General features: G+C 42.8%; 1 protein-coding gene across 8 annotated transcripts in view; it reads left to right on the top strand.

Annotated features, from left to right (window-relative positions):
* LOC142100743 (NALCN channel auxiliary factor 2-like) overlaps positions 1–24,150 on the top strand; it is a 471,729-nt gene that overhangs the window by 315,777 nt on the left and 131,802 nt on the right. For 2 of the 8 annotated variants that reach the window (XM_075184524.1, XM_075184523.1), the window contains exon 1: positions 21,201–21,784. The exons of the other annotated variants lie outside the window; for them this stretch is intronic. In XM_075184524.1, coding sequence (XP_075040625.1) covers positions 21,449–21,784 — 336 coding nt within the window. In that variant the 5' untranslated portion in view covers positions 21,201–21,448. Of the gene's footprint in view, positions 1–21,200; positions 21,785–24,150 lie in introns of those variants that run through there. 8 annotated transcript variants of the gene reach the window in all.

The raw sequence follows: 24,150 nt of genomic DNA, 5'->3' as shown, positions 1-24,150 counted from the left end.
AATGGCATTGAGTCCACGAAAATCTATGCAGGGGCGTAGTGATCCATCCTTCTTTTTTACGAAGAAGAACCCGGCTCCAGCGGGAGAGGTGGAAGGTCGAATAAACCCTCGCTGGAGATTCTCCTGGATGTAATCAGATGTAGCTTGAGTTTCAGGTAACGAAAGTGGATAGACCCGACCCCTAGGAGGAGTCTTGCCAGGTAGAAGATCGATCGGACAATCCCATGAACGATGAGGAGGAAGACGTTCAGACTGAGCTTTATCAAAAACATCGGCAAATGAAGCATACTGAGGAGGGAGTCCCGGTGAGGAAGATGAGATGGAAGATTGCTGTATTTTAAGAGGAATGACTTGAGAAAGACAACGATGATGACATTCAGCTCCCCAAGACGTAACTTGAGGAGTGCGCCAGTCAATCTGGGGAGAATGACATTGAAGCCATGGAAGGCCTAAGACAATCGGACTTGTCCTAACAGGAAGAATTAAAAACGAAATCTCTTCATGGTGTAGCACACCAATCTGAAGCGTTACTGGAGACGTACTCTGAGTGATGAGACCATTGATGAGACGTGATCCATCTATAGCAGTCACAGTAATCTGTGTTTTCAAAGTAATCACTGGTAGGGACCATTGATTCACTAGGGATTTAGAAATGAAATTTCCTGCTGCTCCAGAATCAATCAGTGCTTGAGACTCAAAGGATTTGGTAGCAAAGGAAATCGTGACATCAAAAGCGCAGACTTTTAATTTCGTAGAAGATGGAGAGGACTCCAGGGACCCTAACTTCACCTCTTCAGAACTAGTTAGGGCCTGGCATTTCCCTATTTCTTAGGGCAAGAACTGAGCATATGCGTGGAATCAGCACAATAGATACAAAGTCTATTCTTTACTCTTCGGTTCCTCTCCTCTGAAGTTAATTTGGAAGGTCCTATCTCCATGGGGATCACAGAAGGTGAAGCTGGACGAAATTGAGGGGTTGAGCGAAGAGGTGCTTTAACTGAAGTTGTTTTCTCAGATTCTCTTTCACGAAACCTCATGTCTACACGATGGCAAAGAGAGATCAAATCTTCTAATGACGTAGGAAGCTCTTGGGTAGTCAGTGCATCTTTAATTTTATCGGAGAGCCTCTGCCAGAAGGCGGCAATTAATGCTTCAGTGTTCCACTGAAGTTCAGAGGCTAATATCCTAAATTGAATGACGTACTGGCCTACTGTATGAGAACCCTGACGTAAACGAAGAATGCTGGAAGCAGCGCAGGTCACACGACCTGGTTCATCGAACACACTTCGGAACATAGAAATGAATTTGGCACTATCTTGTAATACAGGATCGTTTCTCTCCCACAGAGGGGAGGCCCAAGCTAGAGCTTGTCCAGAAAACATAGAGATAAGATAGGCCACTCTGGAACGATGGGTAGAAAAATTTTGAGGTTGGAGCTCAAAATGAACTGAGCATTGGTTGAGAAAACCCCTACAAGTTTTGGGGTCTCCATCGTATTTTGACGGAGTAGGCAGGTGAAGCGTGGAAGCCGTAGACACCTGGGATGGCACGGGGGAACGGAGGAAAGCACAGGAGCTTCAACATTAGCTGTAACGGTCTGTCCAGATGTTCCTTGGGAGGCTAACGACTGGTAGCATTGAAGTAACAGCTGTTGGCGAGCATCCTGTTGCTCCACACGGGTGACCAGATGCTGCAGCATCTCTTTGGCTGTAGGTTCCGTATCTGGGTCTGTCATGGCCTGATCTTACTGTCACGGGCACTAGGAGTCTTTACCCAGGGATCACCAGGTGATAAGCTTACCAGAGCAGTATAGGTGGTAATATGGTACTCTGGTAGTGGGGTGATCACGGAACAGGAGACAGCAGATGATAGAGATGCTCGGGAAAGTCTATGACTAGCAGCACTGGTAATATATATGTAGAAATACACGAGGAACTGAATGGACAAAGGACACGTGAGGGTAGTCAGTGGTCTGCGGTAGCAAGTTGTACCACTGCTATAGTGAGGAGGAATGTCCAACAGAAACGAGGAGGTGATGAGAGTCAGCGGTCTGCGTTTAGCAAGTTGTACCACTGTCTGGGTGAAGGAATAAAATCCAGGTGAAGGTATCCGGGGAGTCAGTGGTCTGCGTTAGCAAGTTGTACCACTGCTATGTGAGAGGACACTGGCACAGGTGACACAGGAAACAGGAATCAGTGGTCTGCCTCTAGCAAGTTGTACCACTGAATATATGAGTGAGGAGGAGCACGGGGAGAGACTGCAATACAGAGGATACACGGGCACCTTGAACTTGATCCACAATGACATGCACAATATAGTAATGACTGAACAGCACTGCAATAATACAAAGTCATAGAAACTATCCGGGCAAAAGATAACACAGTCAATGATGGCAAAAGTCTCAGCGGATAGTAAGCTCCAGAGGAGCACAACTCAGTCCAGCAAGATATGCAATACACCAGCACAGTCAATGAGAAGTATGCATACCGTGGTTCAGGAGCAGGCTGTCAGACAGGAGTGCAGAGATACCTGAACGGCTGGAGGCCGGCAGGATGCGAAGTCCCTGGAGGGTGAAGCGGTAATCAAGTAGGTGCAGCGCACAGGTAGGTAGACCAGCAGGGGAACAAATACTCAGGAAGCAGTAGTATGTAGAACTGGACTCCTGGAGGACCCTGAAGAGTAGCGATGGTCTAGACGAGATGAAAGCAGTGAGGCGCAGATCCGATGCAGACTGGCGAGTAGACACCAGCAGGAACACTGAGAAGCACGGAGAGCGGATCAGCTGCTGCAGACACGAGTAGAACTGAGGAGTAGCAGCCAGCAGGACTCTGCAGGTACACGGAGGTAGCGGATAGCAACCAGCAGGTGCAGCCACGATGAAACACGGGAGAGTAGAGCTGAGCTGGAACTGTTGAGCACGGAGAGCAGCGGATAGGAATCAGTTGTAGCAGTCTTGAGGAAACACAGGAGAGTTGAGATGAGCTGAAGACTGTAGCGCACGGAGGCAGCGGATAGGAAACAGCTAAACAGTCACGATGAAACACAGGAGAGTTGAAGTGGTCTGAAGACTGTAGTGCACGGAGGCAGCGGATAGGAATCAGCTAACAGTCACGATGAAACACAGGAAAGTTGAAGTGGTCTGAGGACTGTAGTGCACGGAGGCAGCGGATAGGAATCAGCTAACAGTCACGATGAAACACAGGTGAGTTGAAGTGGTCTGAAGACTGTAGTGCACGGAGGCAGCGGATAGGAATCAGCTAACAGTCACGATGAAACACAGGTGAGTTGAAGTGGTCTGGAAACCACAGGAGTAGAAGTGGTCTGGAAACCACAGGAATCAGCAGCGCTGAATACACGAGGAAACACAGGAACACCTTCAGAGGCTCATGGGGAATGAGACTCCAAGATCAGGCAACGAGGTATGGACAGCAGGTGCTTTAAATAGGGAGTGTTGCCTGATCAGCCAATTAAGTAAAGGGACAGGTACTGAAGGTTTTGAAAGGGCTGCGCATGCGCAGACCCTCAGGATGGTGGACGGCCACGGTTCCTAAACACACGGGAAGAAGCACTCACAGTCTGGTGAGTGACAGTACCCCCCCTTTTAAAGGTGGGCACAGAACACCTGGAACCGGGCTTGTCCGGATTTTTGGAATAAAACTTCTTAAGAAGAGCTGGGGCGTTGAGATCTTCAGCTTTGATCCATGAACGCTCCTCAGGACCAAAGCCCTTCCAATGAACGAGGAAACGGAGAACTCCTCGCGAAATTTTTGCGTCCAATACATGAGTAATCTCGAAATCTTCCTCCTTATGAACTTGAACTGGCTGAGGTGCTGAAGGAGGAGCCGAGAAACGGTTGATGATGAGAGGTTTGAGCAAGGACACATGGAAGGCATTGGAAATACGAAGGTTCTTAGGAAGTAGAAGTTTGAAACAAACTGGATTTATCACTTGAATGATCCTATATGGACCAATAAAACGGGGAGCGAATTTCATAGATGGGGCCTTCAAACGAATATTTTTGGTAGATAACCAGACACGATCTCCAATTTCCAGTGGTGGAATAGCCCGCCTCTTCTTATCTGCGAAAGACTTATATTTGGCAGATGTCTTCTTTAAACAGGTTTTGACCTGAGACCAAATATTTTTGAAGGTCTGACAAACAGTCTCTACAGCAGGAACTTGGGTGGGAGGGAGGGCAGGAAATTCCGGAAAAGACGGATGGTGACCGTAAACCACAAAGAATGGAGTTTTGGACGATGACTCATGGTACATGTTGTTATGAGCGAATTCAGCCCAAGGAAGCAATTCTACCCAGTTGTCTTGATTGGCTGATGAGAACATCCTTATAAAGGTCTCGAGATCTTGATTGACCCGTTCAGTTTGTCCGTTTGATTGCGGATGGTAAGAAGATGAGAGTGCTAATCGTATGCCCAAGGTTTTACAAAGGGCCCGCCAGAATCTGGAAACGAATTGTACTCCTCTATCTGACACAATCTCAGACGGACATCCATGAATACGAAAGATTTCCTTAACGAAATGTTCAGCCAGAGTAGACGAGGAAGGCAAACCAGACAAAGGGACAAAATGAGCCATCTTCGAAAATCTGTCTACCACTACCCAAATAGTATTACAATTTTTACTAGGTGGCAGATCAGTAACAAAGTCCATACTAATATGGGTCCAGGGCTTGGATGGAATGGGCAGTGGTTGCAGCAACCCCGCTGGAGTTCTGCGGGAGGATTTAAACTGAGAACACAATTCACAAGAAGCAACAAACTCTTTGATGTCTCTCCTCTTTGAGGGCCACCAGTAACTTCGAGAGAGAATCTCAAAGGTCTTGCGTTCACCAGCATGTCCAGAAAAACGAGAAGAATGGAACCACGAAAGGATTTTCCTCCTAAGAGTAGGAGGCACGAGGGTCTTCCCAAATGGTAGCACTTTAGTGGAAGAAGCAGCCAGCGAAATACATTTGGGGTCTAGTATAGAATGGTTGGGAACCTCTTCAACGTCAGAGGACGTCACAAAAGCTCGAGATAGAGCGTCAGCTTTCTTGTTCTTGGCAGCTGGTTTGAAGGTTATGATTAATTCGAAACGGGAAAAGAAAAGAGACCATCTTGCTTGACGAGGATTCAAGCATTGGGCAGACTGTAGGTATGACAAGTTCTTATGATCCGTGAAAATCGTCACAGGGTGACGAGCTCCTTCCAATAAGTATCTCCACTCCTCTAATGCAACTTTGATAGCCAGCAACTCCTTGTCCCCGATAGTGTAATTTTTCTCCGCAGGCAGGAGACCCCGAGAGTAAAAGGCACAAGGATGGAATTTTTGTTGCTCCAATCGTTGGGAGAGAATGGCTCCTAAGCCCACATTAGAGGCATCTACTTCTAGGAAGAAGGGAAGTGTCACATCAGGCTGTCGAAGAATGGGAGCAGAGGAGAAGGACTCTTTAAGAAATTGAAAGGCTTGGAGGGCCTCGGATGACCATTGCTTAGTATTGGCCCCTTTACGAGTCAGGGCCACAATAGGAGATGCAATGGACGAGAAGTCTTGAATGAAGCGTCTATAGTAATTGGCAAAACCTAAAAAACGCTGGATAGCACGAAGAGTAGTTGGCTGGGGCCAATGTAATACAGCATTCACCTTTTCTGGATCCATTTTTAGGCCAACTCCGGAAACAATATACCCCAAAAATGGAATCTGGGGCAACTCGAATGAACATTTTTCTAGTTTGCAGAATAATGAATTTTTCCGGAGTCTGGAAAGGACCTCTGCCACATGTTGGTGATGAGAAGGCAGGTACTGTGAAAAGATCAATATGTCGTCCAGGTAGACAACGACACATACATATAACAAGTCCCGAAAGATCTCATTAACGAAGCCGGAAAACAGCGGGGGCATTACACAACCCGAAAGGCATTACTAGATATTCATAATGCCCATCTCTGGTGTTGAACGCTGTCTTCCATTCGTCACCGGGCCGGATTCTAATTAAATTATAGGCACCACGAAGATCCAACTTGGTAAAGATCCGAGCTCCCTTGATGCGATCAAATAACTCAGTGATCAACGGAATGGGATACTGATTTTTAATAGTAATGGCATTGAGTCCACGAAAATCTATGCAGGGGCGTAGTGATCCATCCTTCTTTTTTACGAAGAAGAACCCGGCTCCAGCGGGAGAGGTGGAAGGTCGAATAAACCCTCGCTGGAGATTCTCCTGGATGTAATCAGATGTAGCTTGAGTTTCAGGTAACGAAAGTGGATAGACCCGAGCCCTAGGAGGAGTCTTGCCAGGTAGAAGATCGATCGGACAATCCCATGAACGATGAGGAGGAAGACGTTCAGACTGAGCTTTATCAAAAACATCGGCAAATGAAGCATACTGAGGAGGGAGTCCCGGTGAGGAAGATGAGATGGAAGATTGCTGTATTTTAAGAGGAATGACTTGAGAAAGACAACGATGATGACATTCAGCTCCCCAAGACGTAACTTGAGGAGTGCGCCAGTCAATCTGGGGAGAATGACATTGAAGCCATGGAAGGCCTAAGACAATCGGACTTGTCCTAACAGGAAGAATTAAAAACGAAATCTCTTCATGGTGTAGCACACCAATCTGAAGCGTTACTGGAGACGTACTCTGAGTGATGAGACCATTGATGAGACGTGATCCATCTATAGCAGTCACAGTAATCGGTGTTTTCAAAGTAATCACTGGTAGGGACCATTGATTCACTAGGGATTTAGAAATGAAATTTCCTACTGCTCCAGAATCAATCAGTGCTTGAGACGCAAAGGATTTGGTAGCAAAGGAAATCGTGACATCAAAAGCGCAGACTTTTAATTTCGTAGAAGATGGAGAGGACTCCAGGGACCCTAACTTCACCTCTCCAGAACTAGTTAGGGCCTGGCATTTCCCGATTTCTTAGGGCAAGAACTGAGCATATGCGTGGAATCAGCACAATAGATACAAAGTCTATTCTTTACTCTTCGGTTCCTCTCCTCTGAAGTTAATTTGGAATGTCCTATCTCCATGGGGATCACAGAAGGTGAAGCTGGACGAAATTGAGGGGTTGAGCGAAGAGGTGCTTTAACTGAAGTTGTTTTCTCAGATTCTCTTTCACGAAACCTCATGTCTACACGATGGCAAAGAGAGATCAAATCTTCTAATGACGTAGGAAGCTCTTGGGTAGTCAGTGCATCTTTAATTTTATCGGAGAGCCTCTGCCAGAAGGCGGCAATTAATGCTTCAGTGTTTCACTGAAGTTCAGAGGCTAATATCCTAAATTGAATGACGTACTGGCCTACTGTATGAGAACCCTGACGTAAACGAAGAATGCTGGAAGCAGCGCAGGTCACACGACTTGGTTCATCAAACACACTTCGGAACATAGAAATGAATTTGGCACTATCTTGTAATACAGGATCGTTTCTCTCCCACAGAGGGGAGGCACAAGCCAGAGCTTGTCCAGAAAACAATGAGATAAGATAGGCCACTCTGGAACGATGGGTAGAAAAATTTTGAGGTTGGAGCTCAAAATGAACTGAGCATTGGTTGAGAAAACCCCTACAAGTTTTGGGGTCTCCATCGTATTTTGACGGAGTAGGCAGGTGAAGCGTGGAAGCCGTAGACACCTGGGATGGCACGGGGGAACGGAGGAAAGCACAGGAGCTTCAACATTAGCTGTAACGGTCTGTCCAGATGTTCCTTGGGAGGCTAACGACTGGTAGCATTGAAGTAACAGCTGTTGGCGAGCATCCTGTTGCTCCACACGGGTGACCAGATGCTGCAGCATCTCTTTGGCTGTAGGTTCCGTATCTGGGTCTGTCATGGCCTGATCTTACTGTCACGGGCACTAGGAGTCTTTACCCAGGGATCACCAGGTGATAAGCTTACCAGAGCAGTATAGGTGGTAATATGGTACTCTGGTAGCGGGGTGATCACGGAACAGGAGACAGCAGATGATAGAGATGCTCGGGAAAGTCTATGACTAGCAGCACTGGTAATATATATGTAGAAATACACGAGGAACTGAATGGACAAAGGACACGTGAGGGTAGTCAGTGGTCTGCGGTAGCAAGTTGTACCACTGCTATAGTGAGGAGGAATGTCCAACAGAAACGAGGAGGTGATGAGAGTCAGCGGTCTGCGTTTAGCAAGTTGTACCACTGTCTGGGTGAAGGAATAAAATCCAGGTGAAGGTATCCGGGGAGTCAGTGGTCTGCGTTAGCAAGTTGTACCACTGCTATGTGAGAGGACACTGGCACAGGTGACACAGGAAACAGGAATCAGTGGTCTGCCTCTAGCAAGTTGTACCACTGAATATATGAGTGAGGAGGAGCACGGGGAGAGACTGCAATACAGAGGATACACGGGCACCTTGAACTTGATCCACAATGACATGCACAATATAGTAATGACTGAACAGCACTGCAATAATACAAAGTCATAGAAACTATCCGGGCAAAAGATAACACAGTCAATGATGGCAAAAGTCTCAGCGGATAGTAAGCTCCAGAGGAGCACAACTCAGTCCAGCAAGATATGCAATACACCAGCACAGTCAATGAGAAGTATGCATACCGTGGTTCAGGAGCAGCCTGTCAGACAGGAGTGCAGAGATACCTGAACGGCTGGAGGCCGGCAGGATGCGAAGTCCCTGGAGGGTGAAGCGGTAATCAAGTAGGTGCAGCGCACAGGTAGGTAGACCAGCAGGGGAACAAATACTCAGGAAGCAGTAGTATGTAGAACTGGACTCCTGGAGGACCCTGAAGAGTAGCGATGGTCTAGACGAGATGAAAGCAGTGAGGCGCAGATCCGATGCAGACTGGCGAGTAGACACCAGCAGGAACACTGAGAAGCACGGAGAGCGGATCAGCTGCTGCAGACACGAGTAGAACTGAGGAGTAGCAGCCAGCAGGACTCTGCAGGTACACGGAGGTAGCGGATAGCAACCAGCAGGTGCAGCCACGATGAAACACGGGAGAGTAGAGCTGAGCTGGAACTGTTGAGCATGGAGAGCAGCGGATAGGAATCAGTTGTAGCAGTCTTGAGGAAACACAGGAGAGTTGAGATGAGCTGAAGACTGTAGCGCACGGAGGCAGCGGATAGGAAACAGCTAAACAGTCACGATGAAACACAGGAGAGTTGAAGTGGTCTGAAGACTGTAGTGCACGGAGGCAGCGGATAGGAATCAGCTAACAGTCACGATGAAACACAGGAGAGTTGAAGTGGTCTGAGGACTGTAGTGCACGGAGGCAGCGGATAGGAATCAGCTAACAGTCACGATGAAACACAGGTGAGTTGAAGTGGTCTGAAGACTGTAGTGCACGGAGGCACCGGATAGGAATCAGCTAACAGTCACGATGAAACACAGGTGAGTTGAAGTGGTCTGGAAACCACAGGAGTAGAAGTGGTCTGGAAACCACAGGAATCAGCAGCGCTGAATACACGAGGAAACACAGGAACACCTTCAGAGGCTCATGGGGAATGAGACTCCAAGATCAGGCAACGAGGTATGGACAGCAGGTGCTTTAAATAGGGAGTGTTGCCTGATCAGTCAATTAAGTAAAGGGACAGGTACTGAAGGTTTTGAAAGGGCTGCGCATGCGCAGACCCTCAGGATGGTGGACGGCCACGGTTCCTAAACACACGGGAAGAAGCACTCACAGTCTGGTGAGTGACACCTCTATTAATCACACTAAGGGGCTGGAAGCTATAAGATATTTTTTGGAAAATGATGTAGACCTGGATGTGGTGCATAAAACTTTTTTATGTAATTTAGTCCTGTTTATTTTGTCCCATCATTATTTTAAATTTTTGGGAGCTTTTTATTTACAATTATGTGGGACAGCCATGGGCACTACTTTTGCACCCTCCATGGCTAATTTGTATATGGGTAAATGGGAGGAGGAATCTATCTTTGTGGAGAATGCTTTTTCGAAATCTCTCATCCTATATCGTAGATATATTGACGATATTTTAATTATCTGGGATGGGTCTTTGGATCTCTTTCAAAATTTTCTTCAACATATAAATAATAATCAATTTAATCTTAAGTTCACCTCCTTCATTAATGAGACAAGCGTTGAATTCTTAGATTTGGTTCTGGAAATTAAGGAAGAGAGAATATAAACCAAAACTTTTATTAAAAATGTCGATACTAACAGCTATATACATTATGGGAGCAACCATATGAGAAAATGGAAAAATAACATCCCGTTATCTCAATTTAGTAGAATTAAACGTAACTGTTCTGACAAGAATGTATGTAATGAACAAACTGAGGTCTATGTTAAAAGGTTTAGAGAATGCAAATACCCTGAATCTATTATCTCTGAAGCGCTAAAAAGAACTAATGATATTGAGAGAAACGACATTTTAAAATATAAGGAGAGGGAAAAGAAAGAGAATCTGATCCCTTTTATCACAGAATATGGGATGGGAGAAAAAAGAGTAAGATATGTTCTTAATAAATATTGGAACCTGATCTGTGTAGACCCCGTTTTAGGTCCTATAGTGCCAAAAAAACCTGATATTGTTTTTCGGAAATCTAGGAATTTAAAAGATATGGTGGCACCTAGTAATCTGAAAAGTCTGGTTTGTGAGGACAAAACTAATAATTTCTTAAAGCATCCTAATGGTTTTTATAAATGCACCAAATGTAATGTATGTAAATTTGTGGATGGACTGAACAAGATATTTACAGACTCTGGTAGTAAACAAGAGTTTAAAATTCAAACATATATGAATTGTTTGGCTTCATCTGTTGTATATATGCTGGAATGCCCATGTGGCCTAAAGTATATTGGGAAAACTAAGAGGAATATCAAATTACGAATCCAGGAGCATGTGAGATCAATTAAAAATAAATTGGATATACACTCTATTCCTAGACATTTTACTAAACATCATAATGCTGATCCAAAGGGGCTTAAATTTAAGGCTATAGAACAAGTCTCCCTGGGCCCTAGAGGTGGAGACTTAGCTAATAAATTATCACATAGAGAGATGTTTTGGATCTACAAACTGGATACACTTGCACCAAGGGGATTAAATGGAGCCTTTGAGCTAGCTGCCTTCATATGATCTATGTTTCTAATTTGTAATATTAATTTATTTTTTTGTCTCTTCTCTCTCTCCTTTCTTTTTTCCTCTTGTTTATCTGACAGGGGGATTATGTATTTTGGAAGTTTTAATACTTCTTGATATATGAAGATATACTATATATCAAAATGATATATTTTTTTATATGTTTTTATATGTAATTTATGTATGTACTTTGATTTGCTGTTAATTCTTGGTTGTACTGTATACTAATTGATGCTTGTAATACATATTTAATAGATGCTTGTATGTATTGCTTCAATGCCCTATATAACAACGAGGGGATCTAGTTAAAAATGGCTTCCATATGTTTTAGTGATATAATCCACTAGAAAATGGCGCTCTCCATTGTACAAAAATGAGGACGATAATATGATATGTGAATGGTTCTATTGATAAGTATGAGGAGGCTCGTTTTTCGATAAAGAGTTACTTTCCTAGTGCTGTGTATAAACAAGCTGTAATATAGTTATAATGCGGAAGTAACATGTATCCAATAATATGAAAAAATGTTTTACTTTGATAAGTGACAGATCTTTCGATACCGGAAGTGACGGAGGGTCCGTCACCGGAAGTGATGTCATATTGCTTTGTCCGGCCGGATCTCCAGATAATGATACTTACAGGTGTTTGTGCTTTGTGGGACTATATAAACTGGACATTTGGACTAATATACTATACTACATACCCGGAATCCTCTTGAAAAAGTCGAGTGACGAAACGCGTTGAGGGGGATAAGGCGTTTTCTGATTCTTTCCGTGGATTACCATATCTACCTCGGCCAGGTGGTTTTGAGAGATCCGTGACTACCATCAGGAAAGATTGCAGATAAGCCTATATATGTTATATATTATGTACGGGCGCATTTTATATATATAAAATTATTTTACCTTTGTAATTAAAATTTTTGATGGATCAATTTGATATGAGCTTATGTTGGTACCCACTTTTGAGGAATTGTTGGTAGCCTTATTTGGCATACTACACCATAATAGTTTTGTTCTGAGTCCATAGCGATCTGAATATCTGGAGCCATAAGGACTGGACATCAAGGATTCTTACTATATAGGATGTCGGGAATCTAATTACAGATAAGCTGTTTATTATTCATTTTTTGGTAGGAGGCCAATTCACTTGTTTGTCACACTGAGAAGACTAATTGTTGGTCATTTAATACACTATGCGTGACGCTTCTCTCTCCTTTTGTCTTTTAGAATTATTTGGGCACTTGCAAATGAGTGCTTTTTTTGAGGAGCTGCCTGCTGCGTAAATTTGTATGTTTTTTATATTCTTATTGTGTATGAGGTACACATATACGCATAAGTATTGTCACAATTTGGTGTTTTTTATATTAATGCACTAAGCGCCTTTTGCTTATTATTTTTCTATATATATATATATATATATATATACATATATATACACATATATATATATATATATATATATATATACACACACACATATATATATATATATATATATATATATATATATATATATATACATACATATATATATACACACACACACACACACATATATATATATATATATATATATATATATACTCCTGCAATGACAACTGAACTGGGGGGCAGGAACCCAAATTAATAACTGGGGACAGAGAGATCAAAGTTTTCCCAGGTGGATGGCTGCCAGGTAAGGAATGTATAGTAGCCAGTAAATAGAATCTAAACTATGCTTTGTTTTTGATGGAAACTGAAGATCAGAGTTGTTGAAGGATTGGGAGTGACCATAAACTTTTCAACTTTAATATTTTTCGTCCTTGTGCGATAGGTAAGAGTTTAAAGCAAGAAGATAATAATGACCATGTTGCTTGGGGAGCATTGTTCAGTTTATAAAATAATGCAAAATTTTATGATCCATGTGGATAGTTGCTGGGAATATTTCCCTCTCAAGTAGATTTCTGCATTCTTCTAGAACCAACTTAATAGCAAGAAGCTTTTTGTCGCCAATGCCATAACTCATGTCAGCTGGTTGGAGTTTACGGGAGAAAAATCCACAAGTATGGAGTTTGTCAGAAGAAGATTGTTTGGACAAGACTGTGCCTACCCCATATGATAAGGCATTCACTTCAAAGAGGAAATGACAGGAAGTATTTGACTATTTGTGAATGGGAGTCAAAGAAAAGGCTCGTTTAAGGTTATTGAAAGCTAGGAAAGACGTTGGAGGCCACACCCTGTGTTTGCTGATTCTGGTTCAGAGCCTTTAAAGAAGCGACCAAAGTGCATTCAGTTGGGGTAGAGTCCAAAGAAAACAAGTGAGCTTGCTATGACTACCTGGGTAATAGTAATATAATAAAGTCTGGACCACCGTAATGGCAACTCTGCCACCCCATGACGCCGGTGTACCCTATGGAACATGCAGCTATGCAATAACTGGAAAAGATAAACACACACACAAATAGTTAAATACATTTTTATTTCCATAAAGACTTGTTGAAAAATCCTCTTTTACCACTTTATTAAAAATAATCCCAATGTGATCCTTCTTTCACAGTGTAGAACAGAGGAAATAAATTAAAGAAAAAAACCCTACTATAGCTGCTTTTAAGGAGCCCAGGAGATGAATGACGCCTCAAGTGGAAGTGTCATTAGCCTCTTAGCCAAACATAAGTGACTAGCATGAGCACAACCTTCCTGTGGTTGCACGTGAACGTTCACTGATCCTCCTCTCTAGATGTAAGGAGCCATGGGTGTAATTTCATGTGAATTTCTAAATTCAGGTTCAAGTTTTAGTGCATGTGTCAGAAAGCATTTTTAAATGGTGCAACGGGATTTATGTCCAACTCTAAGTGAGGCTCTCAGAGCACAACCGTTCTAATCAACAGTAGAATAAAAGAAGCCAATTATGAGCTGCCCATAAAAGTTTTACAATAGATTTTGACTAAGGTACCACTCAGAAACATTAGTGCTTTTTTGTTTTTAGAAAAGCCATAGGTATGCAATTATAGTACTGTTTTTTTCTCACAATACAAAATAAAAGGGATATTATGTGTATTTGTATTTTTGTGTACAGCAACACAACTGTACTGTACACTACTACTGGAAAACATAAAACAATAAGTTGTGTTTAGATAATGTCTTAACTTTGCAACTTTGTAAAAATGTATAAGCAAATGTGAGTTTCAAATTAATGTTTCTCAGTCTTACAAAATAATAGTGGTGCTACAATAGTGCTCCACTAGGAGTCAGATTCTGCCTGTAAAATGTCAGAAAAATACTGTATTGTGTGAAAAACAGATGCAGCAGTGACATGGAATTCTTATGCTATTAATAGCTGTAGAACATGTATTGAATTTGCATAAGTGGTCTCGAAAGAAGCAGTTATTCTCCACTAGAATGTCACATCCTCTAGATCAGGGGTGGACAACCAGTCAGAGCCTAAAAGCTAAAATATATCCATAGATACGGCAAAGAGCCAATTTTACCTTTTACATAGTATACAGAAGCGCACGCAGGGGGGGTTTCTGGGTCTCCCTCGCTGGAAACCCCTCCCCTCCGCTATCGAAGTGCCTCTACATACGGCGCTGTACTGTACTATACAGCACCGCCGCCGCTGCTTCTTTGACAGAGCCGCGGCTGCTGTATAGTACAGTGCTGCCGAAATGGAGCTGCAGCTCTCTCTATTTTTTTTTTTGGGTAGGGGGGAAACCCCCCCTTAAAAATCCTGCGTGCGCCCCTGGTATAAACATGTGCATACATAATGCATACAGTATAAACATGCGCAAACATAACACACACACATACATTGAAAATATAACATAATTTACAGTATCTTGCTAAGTGAAAAATAAGATATCCAACAGTGCCAAAATGTTCAGTATAATAATCAACTCAGCTCTTATCTCGCTACTGTGTCCAGTGAAGGAGGGTTCAAAGGGTTACTTACAGTCTCTCCACTGTAGCTCCCAATGCTTCTGTATCCACAATCGCTGTGGAGGAAACTATTGAAGTGTGGATAAAAAAAGAGTTATAAATAGGAAACATGCCTCTCAGACCTCTTCACATTCGCACCAGACCTCACCACGTGCCCCTTACATACACACTAGCCTCACCACATGGTTCATACAGTCCAATCAGCCTCTTCACATGCCCCATACATGCCAATCAGCCTCCCCACATGACCCATGCATGCCAATCAGCCTCACCACATGTCCCATACATGCCAATCAGCCTCCCCACAAGCCCCATACATGCCAATCAGCCTCTCCACATGCCCCATACATGCCAATCAGCCTCACCACATGTCCCATACATGCCAATCAGCCTCACCACATATCCCATACATGCAAATCAGCCTCCCCACATGACCCATACAGGCCTATCAGCATCCCCACATGCCCCATACATGCCAATCAGCCTCCCCACATGCCCCATATAGGCCTGTCAGCCTCCCCACATGTCCCATACAGGCCAATCAGCCTCACCATATGTCCCATACAGGCCAATCAAAACTCCACACATTCCAAGAGATATTCTCAAATGCCATCAGCTGCTCACATGCCCCTTACTTACCTGTTGGTGCAGTGTGATCTCTGCAGAATAGTAGACAATAGCCCTAAGTGTTCCCGAGGTTATGCTATGATTTAATATTGTAAGGGCATTTCTCTTATATTTATCCCGGCTTGATCTGTACTGCGATTGCTATGTGAAGCAATTTGAAATGCCATATGAAAATGGCTCTAGAATCATTCACTGAACATTGGTTGCTGTTTTGATTCATCTACAGTTGCTGGATCCTGCACAGAGGAAGGAGGGGGTACAGACTACACACTCTCCTCCTCCTTCCCTGATTGGATTGATGTCATAACATGACCTACCTGCATTATGCAATGGAGGTCATATGACACGGCTGCAATCGAGCTGTCAGATCTGTGGCTGTCAGAAAATGCAGCATTGCTGACAGCCACAGAGTATCACCCAACATTCTAGGAGCATCAATTTTAAAGTCACACGGGTCGAGAGCCGCGGGTTGGTCATCCCTGCTCTAGATCCCTGAGGATTTAAATGTGATGCATTCTCTATCATACTCTAGGCTAGTACTATACACATTGTAGAATTACATTTGTTATTGTTCATGTTGCTTAAAAAACTTACAAAAAAACAACAGCTGTCAAGTGTAACTGAAATTCAACAAAAAGAAGCCAAAGCATCTTTTGAATTTCAGGCTGCTATGAGGTTAACCCTTTCCTCAGAGATGGCAGTTCTTCACCCTGCACATACCTATCCCGTTAAAGGGTGATGCCCGACTACCCGAGGCTAAAGCCCAGTGTCCCAGCCCTGCTTAGGACAAAAAGTCTGCATTAACTTGCAAGCGTCCTAGGCGGTGATACACCTCAAAAGAGAATGGCTGGAGTGCAAGATACCACCTAGTGAGGCGAGCATTTGAATCTCTCATAGAATGGAGCCACCTTAAGGGGCATTGATCAGTGGCCATAGCAAAGTGCACCCCAACAAGGTAGTATTGAGGACCTCTATGGCCCACTTTACTGCAAGGCACTCCTTCTCTACCACCAAATACTGGTTTCTCGATGGTAATGCTTCCAGCTCAGATATAAAACCGGATGCTCAACCCCCTCAAAATTTCGGAACAGAACTTCCGTTTGTTAAGTCTGTATTGTCACTACCAATAAATATTGTCTGATGCAATTAATGTGGTTCCAAAGCACAAAAGAGATTTAATAGCAAAATTTAGCAGATCACTATAATAATACAAAGTACAACCGATACATATGCTGCACAGCCCTGGATCCAGGAACAATCTGTCAATCCTGATGTCTGTTGGCAAAGAGTGAAACTGTATCTGAATCAGAGGCTGCTTATATACTGTTAAGTTTAGAAAAAACACTGATGAGGTCACAAAATATACATAGATTACACTAAGAGAGTTCTCCATTGGTCCAGGGTTAACGATGTATACGTGTCTTCCCGTGGAAAAATGGTTTAATCTGACCCATAAGAAGAGTGCTTTTAAGTATTAATCTCATATCGCTCATAACTAGCGACCACTAGATGCGATCGCTACTCTGTTGTAACCGGGTTACTGCTGGTGCAATATGGATTAATATGAGACCAAACTCTATATATTTTAGAGGACCTTAACCATAAATACCTGTACTATAATATTATCTGTGTATAAATAACCTTTAATTAATTTATTAAATAATCAAATGTAGATTGGAACTTTAGAAAATGTGTACTATTTACAAGTGTAAGTGTGAATGTGTGTTATTTATTCGTGCAATTGCATCGTTAGACGTGGCGTACTAATTGCAATCACATGGTAAATCAATATTAATTAATTTAGCCGACTTCATCCAATTATTTGACTTCCACACCTTAGTCCAGTGTTGGCTAACCTGTGACACTCCAGGTGTTGTAAAACTACAAGTCCCAGCATGCTTTGCCAATATATAGCAGCTTATCGCTGGAAGGGTATGCTGGGACTTGTAGTTTCTCAACACCTGGAGTGTCACGGGTTAGCCAACACTGCCTTGGTCCCACATTGGAGGCATCAATCTGTAATGCGCATTGTTTAGTAAAGCCCAGAGACAGTAAAACAGGACCCTCACAAAGGATCGGCTTGATAGTGACAAAAGCAGCCTGACCCTCAGAAGACCATGGTGCCCTATTTGGAGCTGAATTTTTCAGCCAGTACGATAAAAGGTCCACCAGTGTAGAGAACTGGGGAATAAATCTCCTATAGTAGCCTGCCAGTCCTTCTTTTTTTGTACAAGGGACTGGGACATTGTCTAAGACAGTGTTTCCCAAACTCAGTCCTCAAGTACCCCTAACATTGCTTATTTTCCATGTCTCTTTGCAGGAGCACAGGTGTATTCATTATTTACTGACACATTTTGAAAGATCCACAGGTGGTACTAATTACTCCACTTATGACCTGGAAAAACCTGCACTGTTAGGGGTACCTGAGGTCTGGGTTTGGGAAACACTGGTCTAAGGCATGGACCTAATAAACCATAATTTATAACCTGTTCTCATTACCCCTAGGGAGTCTGTATGTCCATTGAATCACAATGTCATGCCAATTTTACATAGAAGCTATTTATTTGGATTATACAGAAATACACTATGTTTTTCTATTTTTCCTTCTCTTCTTATATATGACCGTCTGTCTGGATTCATGTGAGAATACTCCATATACCTCACATGCAGAGGCGAATACTTGGAAACTATACTATTATATGGATATTTGAAACATTCATCGTGTATATGCCACAGACAGTGACGGAGATTTCTACGGAGATGAACTTAGATGTGAAAGCTGCAGTTATAGTGGAAAAAGTTTCATGCCAAGTAGCCTATTTATACCTTTCATATATTTATATGTCTTTATATGGTCTTTTACTCGTTGTTAAAAAGAAGCGCATTTTTGTTGCTCTTCTTTTTATACTATATTTTAGTCTTTCATGACATTTTTTGGGTAAACAATAGCTGCATTTTTTGTGGAGCGCCTGTGTAACTGTTACACCATATTTTTGTTAACAACCAGAATGTACTTAAAACCTTTAAAGAATGGTTCAATAGGTCTTACTAGGTCCACTCCTATTTTTGCAAAAGAAACACCAATAATGGGGAGGGGAACTAGTGCAGCAGGGACTAGATATTTTGTGGCTATTCTTTGACAATCAGGACATGCTGCGTAAAATCCAGCAACCTCTGAAAAGATACCTGGCCGAAAAAAACCTTGTCATGAAGCCATCCACAGTTTTATCCCATTCCAAGTGTCCACCCCAAGAAAAAGAATGGGCCAAAGTCAACACCTGTTTTCTAAAGTGGGTGGAAACAGCACATTGTTGTATAACCTCCCCTGTATGTTTATGCTTGTCCTTTTGGTGTAATGTATTGTATTGCAAAATGAATCAAGGGTACGTGAGCTCTTTTAAACTGTGCAACTTTTTATCATCAACAGTCACAACATTTGCAAATGCTCTTTTAATCGCAGGGTTTTTCTGTTGTACCACAAGGTCAGAAAGGGGAGCAAGGAGAAGAGTTAATACCTCCTCATTAATAATATGCAAATCAACATCATCATTGGTATCAACAGAAATTGGTGCAACTCTCCCTCCCACCAGAACTTCTTGTTAGACCAAATCCTTGTGGTCTTTTCTTCTCTATGTCTGAAATGTAGGGGTTTTAACTCTAGCTTAGAAATAAATCAGGGGCAAATTGAAATGTCTCTCCTAGGGTCTCAGTGGCTGAAGAAACACTGTTTTCCTCACAGTTTCAAAAAGAGCAAGAAAGTCTGGCTAATCCTGGCCTGGCAGAACAGGAGATGGTAAACAAGGAATAACCCCCATCCTCAACTTAGCAGTGTTTCACTTTAATGGATAAAGAGACTAAAGAGGCTAGGTACACCCGAACGTCCCCATGGACATAACCAATATGGATTGGGCTATGTTGTATAATTCTCTTTTTATGGGGAGTAAGTCCTACCGCATTAAAATGTTAGTTACCATTATGCTTGTAACTACTTTACTTTCAACCTGCACCAGTACCTGTATCACTGGTGAACTTGGAGTAGCGGAAGCAGGGCCGGTACTAGGGTCCGTGGCACCCTAGGCACATTTACAAAATCGGCACCCCCTGCCCGGCACATTTTCAAAATCGGCGCCCCCACCCTGCATACTTACAAAATAGTGTGTAAGTGTGCAGGGTGGGGGCGCCGATTTTGAAAATGTGCGTCTTTTCTTACCTGCTTCTAACTTGCCTCCTCTCTGCTCCCCTCCACTCACTGACACTGTCGGGCCGTGATGATGATGTCACGCCCGACAGTCAGTCAGTGAGTGGAGGGGAGGAGACAGAGCAGAGAGGCGGCAGTGGTGGTGAGCAATAGTCCCTCCCCCCCCTCCCTGTGGATGTATGTGAAGCTGTGCGGCAGCCGTGAAAGGTATAGTCAGCGGTCGCCGCACAGTTTTAAGGAAATTTTTAATCTGTGGCGCCCTAGGCAAGTGCCTAACCTTGCCTAATGGGAGCGCGGGGCCTGAGCGGAAGCGGTAGTGAGTTGGTCTGAAAAGAAACAGTCTATCTGTGGGTAAATGGTCTTGCTATGCCCTTGGTATCCACACAATGAACAAACTGGAACAGGAGGTTTGGGGCCATACAACAAAAAATAAGTGCTGGGTTCAGGAAATTGCACGGCAAGACTCCTACTGACCTTGGCTGAAAGAAACCCTGATGTGCAAATAAACGGGCAGTGTCTGCCTGCATTTAAAATTGCCTATGGGTATGGAGGTATCCAAAGTGGAGAAGATCCAGCAGCTCATTTGGTGTCATTGAAGCCTCTTAGTGTTGTCAGAAGATGACCACATGCACAGACTAATATGGTGGTCCATCTGCTGTCATAGTTTTTGTGCCAGATCAGTTGCCCAGTATGTATGGACTTGCATTTGTGTAGAGTTAGGGTGAAAGGAGTTTATTGTAAATTGTTGTGTAAACAGCCAAGTCTGCATTGTGTTTAGTAAACGAACATATGGTATGATTGTCAAAATTTTAAAAATCGCTTTGGTGAGGAACTGTGCTGAATTGTGAAAGCAACTCCAATAAATTTCCTGGCACTTAATATACAAAAAGACGCAAAGTACATAAAATAGTAAAAAAAAAAAAGAATAAAAGTGTCCCACTTACCAACTTTAAAAAGAATATCTGGCTTTATTGGGAAAAAGGACCACTTCTAATGGCATACCAAGAATTCAAAGAACGAGAAGAAATTATTTTCACTATAGCTATGACTTGATGGAGCAAATCATGTCATGTTGGTATCTGTGAGCCTGGGGCATATGTGGTAATCGCTAGAATTGATTCACATTCTGGCATCCCCTCCCCGCCTGTCTTTTTTATCTTCACGTTAGACTAAGTTTGCAGTACAAGCAACGCGGGCGATAGGTGGCAGTATTGGTCTGTGGGAGGAGTTACGTTGCGGAGGTGAAGTGTTGTTTTTATTACCGTGTATGATTGGACCGAAACGGGCATGTGGGTGTGGCGTTGTGACAGAGACTCGCCCCGTCTACTATGCAGGCGGGGCCAGCACAGGAGAGGCGGGGTTACGGATTGGGGTGCTTGACTGGGAGGTGTGGTTTGATGTTGAGAGGACGGAGCTGTCCTGTGTCTACAGCGCCTCCTCTTTCCCTGCTCCACAGAGTTATTTCATCTGCTTGCTTCGGTCAGGTCAAAGCTATCCCGGGGTCTCCGGCTAACAGTCATGGTGCCGTGACCGGTTGTAGTAACCAGACGTGCTGCCAAGAGACCGGGCTGCGCCTTCCTCCTCGGTGACCACACTGCTCCTTTGCCAGTTGCGAGCATGGCAACCCGGAGTCTGTCCGAGCAGCCTGGGACGGACCCCTCCCTATCTCCGGACTCCTCCTCTCTGCAACACTCTGGATGTAGTTGTCCCAAAAGTTGCGGGAGCTGTCGGCTATTCCTGGGGTTCTTCGCCCTGTCCCTGTCATTGCACTTAGTTACTATCTGCTGCTATCTGGAACTGCGCTCTGAGATGCGCCGGGAGATGGGAGCTGGGAAGCTAGCACGGGGCTCCGGCCCAGGGACCAGCGACGATGAGGGGGACTTCTCCCAACTCCGGAGGACCGCTCTGCAACTGTCTGACTTACAGCACCCAGGGACTGCCGACCGACGTCAGGTGAGCCCTGTCTGTCAGATCAGATCTATGGGGCTCCGATGCCTTGTGCAGCATATCTGTTAGTATGTGTGTGTATATAATATATAAGTGTGTATGTGCACCACTCTACGTCTTAATCAAAACATTCAATTTGTGTATCTGATCCACTTATTACATTCCCTATTAGTATTTTGGCTTGGTTCAGAGCACGAGGTTTATGTAAGAAATAAATAAAAAATGTGACATGTTAAAATGTTTGCAACTGCTTTAAATCAGTTGCAACAATGCCCCTCATCTGAAATGTTTACTCTTTGATATGATTTATGTGTTATGAAATTTGTATTAGAGCTGAGTATTAGATTGATTATGGCTTGTGGTCATAGAGGGTATACCGTTATTTTGAGTAAAATATGTTATGTAAGCGAGAGCCCTTCATCTAAATGCATCTGTCAGGTATGCAGTGCTACCTGTCTTTAAATAGGAGTGTATGTAGGATATGAACCCCTGAAAGTGTCCCCAAATGTATATTTAATAATACAGAATTATAGTATATGGGTATAATACAATGGGCACTATATAGCCCTCCATGATGGCACTTACTTGCAATCAATGTTTACATATTTTGTATTTTATTTTTGTTTTTTCATTTGGTTATAGCTAAGATCTAGTCTGAGTATATGATCTGTTGAAAGACATATAATGTACCTGGGAAGTAATAAACTGTATGACAATATAAGCACTTTAGCAATATAATCATTGAGCATGGACACTACATAAGGTGTAGATTTGTCAGTTAAAAACATTAATTGAAGCACACAAGTGTTTTTGGCTTGCAGTTTAATATTGTGTAAATTTATATTATTTCTTATAAATCCATGCCACTGTGTTGCCCTAATACAAAATTAACTTTTATGTCCCATAGATTGTAAGCTTGCGAGCAGGGTTCTCTTACCTCTCTGTCTGTATGTATTACTCAGTATTGTTTTATTAATGTTTGTTCCCAATTGTAAAGCGCTACGGAATTTGCTGGCGCTATATAAATAAATGTTGATGATGTGCCTTAACCATTTGTGCAATATTTCCATGGACTTGACATAATTCTCTTTGGTGTCAGGTGCCAGTTTTCATGTCTGAGCTCTGACTATATGCCACTTTTAATAACTCAATGATGTCCATTTTCTGTCATTCTGTCTGTTGTTCAGATGACCTCAAAACAGGTAATCACCTGGCTCAGCTGGATAATACATTCATCAGTTTAGATTTGGTTCATTGTAGGCTCCCTATTCATATTGGTCTCTTCTGACAGCCTGTTCTGAGTGGTAAGAAAGTGCTCAAGTGCTTACCCATATATCTCCACAATGAGCAGACACATAAGTGAAGGCATAGCTACCATAGTAGCAGGGGGTACAGCTGTGATGGGGCCTGCTACTAGGGGGGACCACCGCCCTTGTCAAAGCCACATGTGCATATGTATATTCTCAAATTTCGCTGGTAGATTGAAGCCCCTATTAAATGTTGCTATTGGGCCCACATCATTAGGAAGTTTCATTGAAGGCACAAAGGCATGTGCTCTCAAGTTAACCACACTAATATGCACCAGTAATGTAGCTTTGCTTGTTTAAACTATTGTAAATAATTGAGAATCATTCAATGCTGTAACAACGCTCTTCTCATGATTTTGGCAAAGCCGGATACTATATCCCCACTCTTTCTTCTTGCAGGGTTATGAAACGATTAGACAATTAAAAGGGTAATAAACTAACGAGAGACAATTTTGAAGTACACCTCTTTCCGTGTAACTTCTCAACCAGTTTGGAAGTATTCACCATGCTATTATTAAGTGGACATCATCAAAATCTAGTATGGGGAAATTCCATTACAATATACAGTTTACTGTCAAATTGGTAGGTGCTTGGGGGAACCTTCTAACAGAAGTATTTAGAAAAAATAAACCAGTTTAAAGCACCACTATTGTTTTTGTGTATCTAGATATGACCCCCTATACATGTGTTCTAAAACACCCCCTGCCACACAGCTCTGTTTGCATCACTCCCCTTCCCAAATTTAGGTAATGGTACTTTAGACCTTTTTTTTTTTTGTTTGTGTTTTTGCTGGGTTTTTTTTTTTTTTTTTTTTTTTTTTTTAGAGAGGAGGAGGAATGAGATGAGGCCATTGGTGACTACTCACGGCTGTGTGCAAACAAATATATTATCTCCCACAGAATTGTCTTTATTTAAAGGTATAACATAAAGCTGTTTTCTGCATTGGCATTTTTACTTAATGGTGGCACCTAATGTACGGCTTTCGCTGTTAACAAAATAGTGGTTAAAAAAAAAATGTGGAGTATCTTTAAACATGTGTAAAATAAAAAGTAGTCTGTCCTGAGC

Source organism: Mixophyes fleayi, chromosome 9 (assembly GCF_038048845.1).
Source record: "Mixophyes fleayi isolate aMixFle1 chromosome 9, aMixFle1.hap1, whole genome shotgun sequence".
In the NCBI taxonomy this organism is placed as follows: Eukaryota; Metazoa; Chordata; class Amphibia; order Anura; family Limnodynastidae; genus Mixophyes; species Mixophyes fleayi.
Note: the sequence above shows the minus strand (reverse complement) of the source record. Positions and strands in the feature narration are given on the sequence as shown.